The sequence below is a fragment of the Oncorhynchus tshawytscha genome, linkage group LG24 (assembly GCF_018296145.1).
Source record: "Oncorhynchus tshawytscha isolate Ot180627B linkage group LG24, Otsh_v2.0, whole genome shotgun sequence".
Taxonomy (NCBI): Eukaryota; Metazoa; Chordata; class Actinopteri; order Salmoniformes; family Salmonidae; genus Oncorhynchus; species Oncorhynchus tshawytscha.
Genome location: NC_056452.1, coordinates 10,642,192 through 10,656,402, shown reverse-complemented (window position 1 = coordinate 10,656,402; position 14,211 = coordinate 10,642,192). Strand labels below are relative to the sequence as shown.

Genomic DNA, 14,211 nt, shown 5'->3' with positions numbered 1-14,211 from the left:
GTTTATTGTTTTGTATTTCGTAGTGTTCAGTTTATGTCCTCCGATCCTTCTCGCTTCTCCTCCTCAGAAGAGGAGGACGAGGTTCCTTACAATTAGACCCAGTGTGGAACCATTGACATAATGGAACCTGTAGTTGAGGGGTCCTAAAACTGCAAAAGGCAGTCATGAAAGTTTTTGTGTTGTCCCAGTCTGTGAAACAGGAAGTCACTAGGTGATAAAGATGTGGCCAAGGGGCATGGCAGGAAATGCCTGAGTTAATAGAGAGCCTGGCACTTGCAGGACAGGGCTGCCATTTTTCACTTCCTACTCCTCTTGTTTGTAAGGGTCTGATTGAGGGGCAAACAAGCCACCTTAAAAAAACAAACAGCAAATTGCCCCCAAAAAGTTGAACCAGCTCACTTGCTTTTACATTATGGCATGACTATTATAATGTTCAATGTTTCTTTAGAATTTTTTTTTTTTTAAGGAATATTTTCACCATATTAAAACGAAAGTTCAGTTCACATAACGGACAGACATCAATTAATCATTAATCACACAAAATAAACTACCTTCAGAAATTACTCTGTCAAAGCAAGAACATAACTAGGGGTTTGCAATGATGGTGACAATTTGGAGACATTTTTGGATTAAGTGGGTCAAAATTCAAAAGGCACTTGCACATTTGAGCTGTCTTTGTGGCAGGTGCATAGTAACAATTGAATAACATGAGAGAAAAAAATAAGAAACCGACAGACACTGCTCTTGCGGGTATCAAATCAAATCAAATCAAATGTTATTGGTCACATACACACGGTTAGCAGATGTTAATGCGAGTGTAGCGAAATACTTTATCTTTATTAAGCTGGCTTTTGGGCTTAAAATGAGTAACAGTTCATTGTTGGGTTTCTAGGCCAGAAACAGTATTTTGGGAAAACACATGTTTAAGTTTAATTTTGGGAAAGAATTTCAACAGATCTACTTTCCTATCAAAGGGTTTGTCTGTACATGTAGGTAGAAAAGAGAGGCCCTTAGACAAGACTGAGACTTGTGCGTCAGTGAGCACTTTTTGGAGAGGTTAATTACCGCGTGCTGCTGTAGCTCCGTGCCCACGGCCTGTGGTTAAAAATCTTCTTAGAAATCGGAAAAACATGACGAGACATGTCGCAATTCAGATTTTTGGCACTTGAGGAAAATAAAAGATTTTTTGAATTTCTAGGGAAGGGCACTTCATTTAATATAACAGTAATTTAAATGTCATTATATGTGCACCATTTCTACTTAAAATGTCAAACAGACGCACAATGTACTCGTGGAACGACCCAGTTGCTATAGGTCAGAAAGAGTGGGCAAGGCCCAACACACGCGAAACTGAGCTGCTAATAGTATAGCTCCTCCACTGCCCATGTCCCCATGGGGGCTCGAACCAGTAATCCTCTGCCCGCAAACACACTTGACCCCACTCCTTCAAACCGTTTGAGCCATCGAAAACAGTAGCTCCACCAGCGACATGTCAAGCTGGCTGTTGAGTGAGCTTTCGGTACATGCACACACCAACAACTTCATAGAAGAGTCCAATTTCTTAAGCTATAAAAACTATACAACACTAATGTAGGCTACTTATGAAATTAGACCCTCCCATAGGTGACCATGGTATGTGTACTATTATGTGTCCATAATACCTTTGTTTTTACAGGTGTGTGGGGGGAGGACGACGACATACACCATATATGAACAACCCTTCAAACTCGTGACTTCTCAGCCACACCCGCTACTGACCGGTGTATAAAATCAGGCACACAGGCATGCAATCTCCAGAGACAAACATTGGCAGTAGAATGGCCTTACTGAAGAGCTCAGTGACTTTCAACGTGGCACTGTCATAGGATGCCACCTTACTAACAAGTCAGTTCGGCACATTTCTGCCCTGTTTAGAGCTGCCCCGGTCAACTGTAATACTGTTATTGTGAAGTGGAAATGTCTAAGAGCGACAAAGGCTCAGTCGTGAAGTGGCAGGTCACACGAGCTCACAGAACGCGACCGCTGAGTGGTGGAGGGCATAGCACTTAAAAATCGTCTGTCCTCCATTGCAACACTCACTACTGAGTTCCAACATCAGCACAAGAACTGTTCCTCTGGAGCTTCATGGAATGGGTTTCCATGGCCGAGCGGCCGCGCACAAGGCTCAAATCACCACGCGCAATGCTAAGCGTCGGATGGAGTGACGTAAAGCTCGCCGCCGTTGGACTCTGGAGCAGTGGAAAGAGTTCTCTAGAGTGATGAATACATGTCGCTAGTTGTTGTGTCCATCGCTTTGTGCATTGTCTTGTGCTGCCACCTGCAGCTGAATGGATGGCAATGGCATCCTCTTTGTGCAAGGATGCGCAGCAACAAGTCAATGGAAAGAATGGCCATTGGAAGAAAATAGCTCCATGCAGCCTAGGGCCTCTCCTCGAGTGTGATATTACAATGTCTGTCAACACGAGATGGAAAGTAATTCTTTATCCCTTTTCTCAAAACACATTTAACTCGTGTGTGTCCTGGCTTCCATGTTGTAAAGACCTAGCTACAATGTGGGGACCCACGTCTGACAGTCCAGTTCTGTAATACAACACAACACTGCATTGTGAAACAGGCCCATGTGAAAATGTATGCACACACTACTGTAAATGGCTTTGGATGTAACCGTCTGCTAAAATGGCATATGTAATATAATACAAAGTGGGATTTGGAGTTGGACGCTCAATATTCTTGTGTGCCCTTTCTCACCAGAAGATGGCGATAGAAACCTGGTCATTGTGTCAATGCAAGACCAGTGCAGACGTGTTGCTTCTGACCGTGATCTCGGGAACCACAGAACTAAATCTCTGCAGATGTTTGGAGAGATTGCCCTGTAGACCAGAGGTGTCACGAAGGGAGCACTGATGAAGATAATTGTGTTGATATTCATTTTGGAATCACAGAATACACAACCTCTACTGGATTCACTATGCCACTCATTTTTCACGGCATGGCATTTGAGTTAACCAGCTAGCACCAACCACTACTGCCAAGCATGGTAAGGTTCAGTCAACTCTTAAAAAGGGAAAATACCAGGAGATTACAGTATACAAGAGATGGGTGAGAGAGATAAGTGTGTGTTTGTGTCAGAGAGAGAGAGAGAGAGAGAGAGAGAGAGAGAGAGAGAGAGAGCGAGAGATGGTGTTCTTGTAAAGGGGGGGATTTATTTCACAGAGGGGGGACAAAACTATTCTTCAGATTTGATCAAAGGTGTTGTTGATGGATGATTACGACATTATCCCGAACAGTTGGCATGCAAATAAACGTTAGCTCCTCAGACCTTCTCATTGGTTGTTAGTGGCTGATGGGCGGGTCTAAAGAGGAAAGTGAAAATACAAACTCACGCTCTGTCAGCATCCAGCGGTGGCAAGCAGGAACATTGTGGAGTAGGCTATGCAGGCGCGCTAAGGAGTTATTACAGTTCTGAGTCTGACAGTCAAAAGCTTCGGGAAGGCACACACAGCGAGGAATAAAACTGAAAACAGGGAGGGAAATCTCACCGGTATCTACTTTCTACACTTTGAATTGGGGACTATTCTGGAGTGTAGCTAAATGAAAAGAAGACGACGCATCATAACCAAATAGACGGCACTATGGAGAGCAAGGGCAGCCGCTGTAAAATCGTGGTGGTCGGCGATACGCAATGTGGCAAAACGGCATTACTTCATGTATTCGCCAAAGACTCGTATCCAGAGGTACGTCATTGCGATTGTATTACGAAGTTTGTACGATTGTAATAAATAAATCATTATTTTAAATAAAATACAAATATTCGTTTAGCGTTCGCACCATGCGCGCATCAGGCAAATCCATAAACTATGTTTTAAAACATTGAATGATTCTAAAGTTTTTAGGCTTTAGATCCTGTCTATAGCCTAATGTATATAGCCTAAATCTATGGCACATATTTTTTCATTTAATGACATACATTTAGCCTTATCCCTATACATTCTAGCTGGCCATGTGTCTTAGATTTGGCTCAGAATTAATATGGTGTTTGCCATATGCACATAACCTACATGTGATATGTGATAGAGGAATAAGCCTAAACCAGACTTTATCAGCTGAGATGAGTGGGAATGGAACATGGTATCATTTTGCATCATTGGGCAGATTTAGGTTTTCATTTTGCCATTTGAAATGATTCTTTTCAGAATTATGTCCCGACTGTCTTCGAGAACTATACGGCGAGTTTCGAGATCGAGAAACAGAGGATTGAGCTGAACATGTGGGACACATCAGGTAAGGACTGTGGCTTCAAGCGGGACTAATTTAATAACTACATGTTGACACTTGGACTCGAAGATGTCACAACTCGCACAAGTAATGTGGACAGTGAGCCAGGTCTTTTAGTGTGCTAGGCTCCGCTCAAGGTGCAGAAATTGGCAATGATGCGACAGTTTTGAGCATTCAGAAAAATCCAGAGTTGTTCAAATTAATTCTATTCATTCGGATTAATAATGCTGGATTTTCCCAACAAATTATGCATAGCAATTTGTGTTTTTGTGCCCACAAAACTACGCACAGAAATGACATATTTTCAAGGGAGGCTACCTTTCTTGGACATTTCTTGTTAATTCCTGCTTTTTGACAGTTGAGTACCTTTGAATGTCAAGCCTTTAGGCCTGCTGCAGTTGACCTGGTATTGTATTGCACCAATCTGTCTTTTTGAGGGATTGCCGCTTTCATGTCCAATCGGAGTTATCAGAAGCGCCTAGTTCCCAGTGGGAAGTTTCACTTGAATCCCAGCTAACAACAAACGTTCCCACAACTTTAGAGAAAGTTCCCTTAAGAGTCTCATTAGGTAATTAACTAACGTTTTCATAGGAATGTTCCCATGATGTGCAAGGCATTTTTCCAAGAGACCATCCCCTTAATGTAAAATATAATTTATCCAGAACGGTTTACCATGTTCTCAGAACTGAAAATATTAATGTTCCAGACACGTTTCATGCGGACGTTGCAAGAACATCAATGTGTCCAGTTTTCTGTAGGTTAAGAGAAAACATGACTAGAATATTAATATATTATTTTCTGAGAACATGGCAACCATATTCTGTGTATGTTTGGTGGGACATTGATGGAATGTTCTCCTAACCCTCCGAAAACTTGACAAATTAATTTTCTTGCAACACTCCCATAAAACGTGTTCTAGTCATGTTTCATGGGAATGTGGCAAAAAAACATTTGTGCCACCCCCCCAAAACACACATCACGTTACTGATGCCAAGCCAATCAAGGCCCTCCATTCACAGCTCTTTGTCTGTTGGCAAGGTTAGGGATACTCACACACACAGTGCTTTTAAGACACAGTGTTTTCAATTAACATATTTGACACACTTTGACATACTTGATTACATTGTGCTTGTTCAATTAATTAGCAATTATTATTCAACATGACCTCACCTGGGATTTGGACTCACAGCCTCTTGGTTCACGATATTCTGATCTGACACCTTATCTGTGTAAGGTATCAGTTATTAATCTGACTATTCGCTCATCATTGATTTTGTTTACTTATTTCAGCAATTTAATGGCTTTCTGTATAGTTGTCTAATGTTGGTGGGGCATCTTAACCTGTTTTAATGATAGTCCTGAATCACTATGATCAATAAAATATACTGAACAAAAAAATAAACGCAACATGCAGCAATTTCAAAGTGTTTACTGAGTTACAGTTCAAATAAGGAAATCAGTCAATTGAAAGAAATTCATTAGGCCCTAATCGATGGATTTCACATGAATGGGCAGGGGTGCAACCGTGGGTAGGCATAGGCCCACCCACTTGGCAGCCAGGCCCAGCGAATCAGAATTAGCTTTCCCAAACAAAAGGGCTTTATTACAGACAGAAATACTCATTAGCACACCCACCCCTCCTCAGACGATCCTGCAGGTGAAGAAGTCGGATGTGGAGGTCCTGGGCTGGTGTGGTTACATGTGGTCTATGGTTGTGAGGCCGTTTGGAAGTACTGCCAAATTCTCTAAAATGACGTTGGAGGCGGCTTATGGTAGAGAAATTAACATTCAATTATCAGGCAACAGCTCTGATGGACATTCTTGCAGTCAGCATGCCAATTGCACGCCCCCTCAAAACTTGAGACATCTGTGGCATTGTGTTGTGTGACAAAATGTCACATTTTAAAGTGGACTTTTATTGTCCACAGCACAAGGTGCACGTGTGCAATTATCATGCTGTTTAATCAGCCTCTTGATGTGTCACACCTGTCAGGTGGATGGATTATCTTGGCAAAGGAGAAAAGCTCACTAACAGGGATGTAAACAAATTAGTGCACAAAACTTGAGAGAAATACGCTTTTTGTGCGTATGGAACATTTCTGGGATTTTTTCTCACCAGCTCATGAAACATGGGACCAACACTTTACGTGTTCAATTGATATTTTTGTTCAGTTAATTTTCTTGAGTGTACTTTTAACAGAGCTGAGATTTACTTCAATGTGTATTCACCCTATCTCTTACACTTATCAAGTTTTTTCAGATCTACACAAGTGCCGAGGGAGGAGTGGTTCGGGTTTCTTCTGGACAGGGCCTAACTATACTGGCCCAATAAGCACATACCCTGGAGATATCCCTTATTGGGACAGTGGTTAGGTTGTTTGTCATTGGTGCTTGTGGCCTGAGTTCAAGACCAGCTAGAGCAGTCACCCTACTGTCCCATTCTTAGCAATATGTGTTAATATCATTATTTGGCAACAGTTACACACTTATCTGACTGAATTAAGATACATTCTCTCGCCCTAGATTAGTTATCTTGGATGACCATCCAAGTCAGATCAATGTTAGCAAGCTTATCAAGCTAGCTAAAATCGTATTGGTTGAAGAATTGTTCTGACCAAAAAGCACATGAACGAAGCAAAGTCGTATTTCCAACATCACAACCAGGAAATAGAAAGTTCCGACTAGTATGTGAACGTGGCACTAGGGCCCCGTGACTGTCCCACATTCTTCCTCTAACGTAACAACAATGCCTCTGAACATGTTGTGACACTCATTCGAGTGACGACAAGACGTTGACAATGAAGACAGACAGACAGACCAGCTAAAGCCATGAGACCAAGAAACCTGTGTGCTTGTTTAGATACTGCTTGGTGGTAATGGGTGTTGTTAAGATGCGGTTCGAGAGCTCACTGAAGTGGGTGTTGCTGAAATGTCTAAGTGCATTTCAACAACACCCATTTCAACCACCCAGGAGCTATTCGCCTGGCTTTTGGAACACTGTTGTGGATAACAAGTCACGTTGATGGACGGCGTCAATAAGGAATTCTAGCCATCTCAGACGACTGTCTCAGTGTTTTCTCCTACCAGCGACCCTATACTGAAGCTATACTTTTGCCCCAAGCCTAAAAGAAAATGGCCTCAATTGGTTTGAAACACAACCTCAGAAGGTGGCCCTGGCAACTCCAGACATTTCTTCTTTCCTAGGGAGCCGTCTATACTAAACAAATCAATGGCTAACAGATTAGAGGTAGACTTGGTGAAAGTAGATGTGGCTAAGTGGATTTCTCCCAGCTATATAGAAGGAAGGTACTATATGACCCACTTCTGACCCTACCCAGCATCCTATTAGTTGTATAAATAGATTGTTCGGAAGAGGCAGGTTCTAATCTGGGTATATCTCATTGGACAGGTGTATTTGCTCCCACTCACATTACAATAGCATAAGTCCCCTGGCACGGGACCTTTTGTTGCTAACTGGCTAAATGAGGGTAAGTGACTTGGCGCATGTAGACGGGGCAGTGTTTGTGTGCATGCGTGTGCGTGGAGCACTGTTTCTGCTATTTTCTGCCCGGAAGTGCTTTGCCTCTTTGTGCGTGTGTTGTTAGGTATCATAACAATAGGATTTGAAAGATAAACAGGATTTGTAAAATAATGTTTGTGTGTGTGACCATGTGAGGTATAGACATGCTACCTGCAATACTCAGGAGTGTTAATTTATATCCCTTCACTCATGGCTGAATTTGTTATGCAATATATTATTTGTTTCGTATGTGTGTGTGTATGAGTGTGAGAGACAGACAGCCATGTATGTGTGTATGTAAATGGATGGATGTGCTAGCCTGGCACAGTAATGTGTTAGCTTTGCATGGCAGCAGGTGAGTAGATGAACCAAACCAGTGAGTGTTAACAATGACTGAGGTCGAGGAGAATGAATTAACTACAGGAGGATAGCTCACCCTGTCCTGCTCTCGCTCTCTCTCATTGTCTCTTCCACTCACTCACCCCCCTCCCCCCCTTTCCTCCCTCTCACAGCTCATTAGCCGGAGAGGCAGCTGCTGGGTGTGGCTGATAGGGCGGGGACTAGTGGAGTGAGGCGATAGAGTAGAGGAGGAGTGTTGACAAAGAAGAGGAGGGGGAGAAACTGATGGCAGGTGAGGTGGTGTGAAGACCGAGGAGAGGAGGAGAAATCGAGGACAAGTGGAGGAGAATTTAGAGTGGAGGAGGAGCAGGGAGGAGAAGAGTGGAGAGGAGGAGGGCGACTAAGTGAAGACAGATGAGAGGAGGGGAGGAGAAGAGAAGTCAAGCAGAGAGACTAAGGGGTGGGACGTGAAGGAGTGGCCAGCCATTCCACTGGAGCCCGAGCTAGTCGCCTGCTTGCTGACAGAAACAGAGTGGCAGTAATTAACCATACACTTATCCCCACGCTCGCTCAGTGACCAAACACTTGCCCCCTGTCTCTCCCTCTCTCTCTCTCCCACCCACCCACCCTCTTTTTCATCACCTTCTCCCTCTCGCCCCTTCGCTGTCACTCCTCTTTTGATTGCACTCATGCGCTCTCACCCTTTGTCCTATTCTTTTTCCCACCGCCTGATTGGTCTCTCGCTCAATTATTATTATTATTATTATTATTTTTATCTCCCCCTCTCTCCTCTCGCTCAGTCAAAACAAGGTCAGGACTCCCACTCTGTCGCGCTAATGCCTCTTATGATCATTGCGCTTGATTAGCCTAGCATCTTCGCTAACCCCTCTCCCCTCTTGATCCTCTATCCTCACAGCGGTGTAGATAGCAGAGATGGCTGATCCACACTCTCTCTATCACGCCACATCAGCCATATAAGGCTCAACATAATCTGTTTATGCAGTGTGACAAAAGAGCAACACATTAAAAAAAAACAGGCGGATGAGCTAATGAATGAGTGGGGGGATTTGGATGGGATTGAGATAGAGTGTGTGTGTGTGTGTTGTTGTTGTTTTGGGAGGGAGGCTCAGGGATTTTATCCTAATTCTGGTTACACTCCAGTGTTCGTTATATTTCAAAAGTGGCACATAGAATTCAAATCATCAGTTTGTTTCTCATCAGATGTCCCAAAATAACAGTATACAATACCAGAATAAGTAAATAAGTTTAAGTATCAGAAGAGGTACAGGATGTACTAGCACAATGCTAGGCTTACATCTCTTTTTTCTAAGTGTTAGCTCTAGCTTTTAGCTGTTCTCAGTCTAGGCCAGGGTATTCAAATTTGACCGTCAAGGTCTTGTAGTTGATGTATTGGTTAATGCCATTCATTATTCAGAGAGTCCACTAACCGGGCTGTCCCAGGTCTGAATCCGTCCCTGTAGAGGGAAATATTCAAAAGATGAAAAGGAGTAGCGGAGTTGTGGAGTTTCAGGCCTGTATAGGTCTGCTCTAGGCCAAACCCAATGCATCAAACGACTTGCCTGCTTCAAAGTCAACCGCGTGCAAGGTAAGAGTCCATAGAAACCTGCTCAACCTGCAGTGTCATATACACACAAAACAGCGTAACACCAAGAAGGAACTCGACAGAGAGGTGCACCTGAAGTCTGTCCCTCAGGCAACTTCCTGCTCAGGAAGACTTTGGCATAGGTTTGATCTCAGCTCTCAGCTCAGTGAAACTTATCTAGAGCCCTGATCCTTACACCCATCCTTACACAACCACACAGTATATAGTATAGATCTCCCCCTCTCCACGCTCCCTGTTGCAATTCTCTCAGACTGAAATGGTGTCCCACGCTGGTATTGGCACAGCAGGTGGTTCTCATTAATTAATGAGGAGATTTTATGACCTCTATCAGATGTTGGCTCCTTGAAAGCCAGCCCAGATGAGATGAGAGACAGAGAGAGGAAGAGAGAGAGAGGGACACCTAGCTCGGGTTCATGCTCAAGTCTAAAAGTGAGCGAGAGTAGTTCGAGTTAAAAGCAACAAATGAAACTCAAAAGGGCTATGTAGTCGGTGTGAGTGGGTGTGTGTCTGGTTGGCTTGATCTACTCCTGGTCATGGTGCCCATTAAAAGCACAGGGAACATTGAAAATCAATGGCCTAGATGCTTCTCCGCCTCACCCCCATGGGAAACGCATCCATCTCCTCCAAACTCACTTGCTTTCACTGACAGACCTCAGACTGTTCAGTAACCCATTCCTAGAACACACACACACACACACACCACGCCAAAGAGGGTCATGCAAGGATCCATTCATCTACCCCCTAAGCCAATTCTATCCCTCATTTATAATTCAAGACATTTGCTATGACCGCACCAGTCTTTCCTCACAATAGCCAACCATTATTGAGTGGGGAGCGACCCCACGTCTTCCACGATGTTGCCCAACTGTAAATGAAGTGTCCCCGTTTCAAAGTTCCTCTTTCCTGTGTTCAGTGTGAATCACCTCTATACTGTATGACCGTCGGACTCGGGACGTAGTGGAGGGTATTTATTTAAAAGCTCTACATAGCAAGGTGAATCCTCGAGAACACATTTGATTTCACAAGCGGCGCCTTGTACAAGCGCTGTGTACTCTCTTTCAGTAGTCGCAAACAGCGTTGATGGAACCTGCTACGCTAAAGCCGCACTTATGCAGAGTGCCACCGTATCTCGATCGCCTTTCAGCGTCTGCCTTTATGTCTACCGACACTTCCCAGAGTAGGGCCTTGTGACATGACGTTTTTAGCAGCTGTAAACTGTATCAGCTGGATATCACGTTTTTTTTTTCTCCCTTGATTCAATTCAATAGAACGACGGAAACAGCAACGGCAGGTGAAAACTTTTGTATTGCTCAAGTGGGGGAAAAATCATAATTGTGATTACCCAAACAATAGAGAGAAAACTATATCATGTCATGTTGCTCAACGATGTGTCCTCATTGAGATCAATCCACACCCGACTGACTGTCGGAGCGCAGTGGTGCCTGTACTTGCGGTGCCTGCTCTCAAGTTAGACCCGCAGGATAAATAAAGGGAGCATGTAAAGCAGACAATGAAAGCTCTTACAATACTCGATGATGACATTTCTCTAAAACAGGCTATAGGCTACATGTGCAACACCAAGATCACAGTAGGCTATATTATTTTTTTATTTGACTAGGCAAGTCAGTTAAGAACACATTCTTATTTTCAATGACGGCCTAGGAACAGTGGGATAACTGCCTTGTTCAGGAGCAGAACGACAGATTTTTACCTCGTCAGCTCGGGGGATTCGATCTTGCAACCTTTTGGTTAGTAGTCCAACGCTCTAACCACTCGGCTAGTTGAGGGGAAAAGGGACTAAATTATTAGGGTGAGGCACATGAGCTAGTAACAGCTTACTACACAACATAAACTTAGTATTACTTTCTTAGCGACAATATCCCTGGCATATTACATCATTTATGCAGCACCATACAAGACATTTTTGGACTCACCTTGTGCTGTGCTCACTTGAACAGGAAGGTGGCGCGGCGGTCCTTCGTGGGCAAATTTTGTTATCAAATTTTTGTCATCAAAGTCTGGCATTCTCAGGATTTATGGTGCTTTCAAGACAACTGGGAACTCTGAAAAAAACAAGGTCGAATCATGATGTCAGTGATCTTCAGTTCAGAGTTCCGAGTTCCCGACTTGCAATTCCGAGTTGGATGACTGTTCAAAACGTATTTTCCCAGTCAGAGCTACTTTTTGTCAGAGTTCCCAGTTGTTTTGAACTCACTGAAGTCTGAGATTTCCCAGTTCTGTGTTTCCAGTTGTTTTGAGTGAGTGAGCAGTCATGCTGGACTGACAGCATGGCCAATGTTGAATGTTTATCCTTTTAAGCTTGGAAAAGAGACCTTTAAACCCAGACTTGGACCACACACCCACTCCACTGAATAGCAGGCTAGTGATTGCTTTGCAATGCTTGCAGTTAGCCACCGATTCCTTCTAAACCACTCATGGTTGAATTTGCGATTTCCAACTTGTTGTGTAATGTTTATGTCCAATAATGTTTTATCTGTTTATAATTTATCTTCATATGACAAGGATTGAAAGGGATTTGCCAGTAGATTGTCAACTTGATTCAACTAGCTTGCTTGCTAAGAGTTTGAAAGTATGATGTTGACATGATAAGTCCAATCAAAGCTACGGTAGATATAACGCGATTTCGACATAATTTTATCAGTGGCCAATGACTTTGAGCCTTCTTGGATGGGCACTTCTAATGTAACTCTATGGCAGCACCCAAGGGGCTCGGATTTTCTACCTCTCCCCGTAGATTTTGCAGTGACATAGTATTCCCATGAGTGACAGAACACTGAGCCAATCACAGGGCAACTAGAGATCAATACCAACCCCTACGCACCTTATTTTCCACTGGCCACCCCACCACCACCACAGAAAGCACTGAGCTAGGGTGAAACACCTACATTTTGGAGCTGTGTCACTCAAGAAAGCAAAAAAAGAGACCAAGTTTGTATGCAGCTTTATTGACTCAATACATTTTCTAGCTAAACAGGTGTGGCTCTGCACCACCTGCCCTGAATGATGGGTCACCATTGCATCCATGATGCTCACATCTATGCTAACAAAAAAATGTGGTATTAAAACCAGTTAAGGGACAGTTTACAACATGTATCCATAGAAATAAATAAATTAATAAATTAAGTAGCACTCACAAGCCAAAAGTGTCCCTGAAAATATTTTGCTACGTCAGATATGTGCAGATACAGTGCCTTCAGAATGTATTCATACCACTTGACTTAATTCACATTTTGTTGTGTTACAGCCTGAATTCAAAATGGATTAAATATACACTGCTCAAAAAAATAAAGGGAACACTAAAATAACACATCCTATATCTGAATGAATGAAATATTCATATGAAATACTTTTTTTCTTTACATAGTTGAATGTGCTGACAACAAAATCACACAAAAATTATCAATGGAAATCAAATTTATCAACCCATGGTCTGGATTTGGAGTCACACTCAAAATTAAAGTGGAAAACCACACTACAGGCTGATCCAACTTTGATGTAATGTCCTTAAAACAAGTCAAAATGAGGCTCAGTAGTGTGTGTGGCCTCCACGTGCCTGTATGACCTCCCTACAACGCCTGGGCATGCTCCTGATGAGGTGGCGGATGGTCTCCTGAGGGATCTCCTCCCAGACCTGGACTAAAGCATCCGCCAACTCCTGGACAGTCTGTGGTGCAATGTGGCGTTGGTGGATGGAGCGAGACATGATGTCCCAGATGTGCTCAATTGGATTCAGGTCTGGGGAACGGGCGGGCCAGTCCATAGCATCAATGTCTTCCTCTTGCAGGAACTGCTGACACACTCCAGCCACATGAGGTCTAGCATTGTCTTGCATTAGGAGGAACCCAGGGCCAACCGCACCAGCATATGGTCTCACAAGGGGTCTGAGGATCTCATCTCGGTACCTAATGGCAGTCAGGCTACCTCTGACGAGCACATGGAGGGCTGTGCGGCCCCCCAAAGAAATGCTACCCCACACCATGACTGACCCACTGCCAAACCGGTCATGCTGGAGGATGTTGCAGGCAGCAGAACGTTCTCCACGGCGTCTCCAGACTGTCACGTGCTCAGTGTGAACCTGCTTTCATCTGTGAAGAGCACAGGGCGCCAGTGGCGAATTTGCCAATCTTGGTGTACTCTGGCAAATGCCAACGTCCTGCACGGTGTTGGGCTGTAAGCAGAACCCCCACCTGTGGACGTCGGGCCCTCATACCACCCTCATGGAGTCTGTTTCTGACCGTTTGAGCAGACACATGCACATTTGTGGCCTGCTGGAGGTCATTTTGCAGGGCTCTGGCAGTGCTCCTCCTTGCACAAAGGTGGAGGTAGCGGTCCTGCTGCTGGGTTGTTGCCCTCCTACGGTCTCCTCCACGTCTCCTGATGTACTGGCCTGTCTCCTGGTAGCGCCTCCATGCTCTGGACACTACGCTTACAG

The 14,211-nt window shown here is 43.9% G+C and overlaps 1 protein-coding gene across 2 annotated transcripts in view; it reads left to right on the top strand.

Moving 5' to 3' along the window:
• The first annotated feature begins 3,405 nt into the window (after positions 1 to 3,405).
• The window catches only part of LOC112223765 (rho-related GTP-binding protein RhoN), a 69,478-nt gene continuing 58,672 nt past the window's right edge, over positions 3,406 to 14,211 (top strand). For both annotated transcript variants that reach the window (XM_024386953.2, XM_024386952.2), the window contains exons 1-2: positions 3,406 to 3,734; positions 4,194 to 4,281. In XM_024386953.2, the coding sequence (XP_024242721.1) occupies positions 3,633 to 3,734; positions 4,194 to 4,281 (190 nt within the window). In that variant the 5' untranslated portion in view covers positions 3,406 to 3,632. The remainder of the gene's footprint in view (positions 3,735 to 4,193; positions 4,282 to 14,211) is intronic.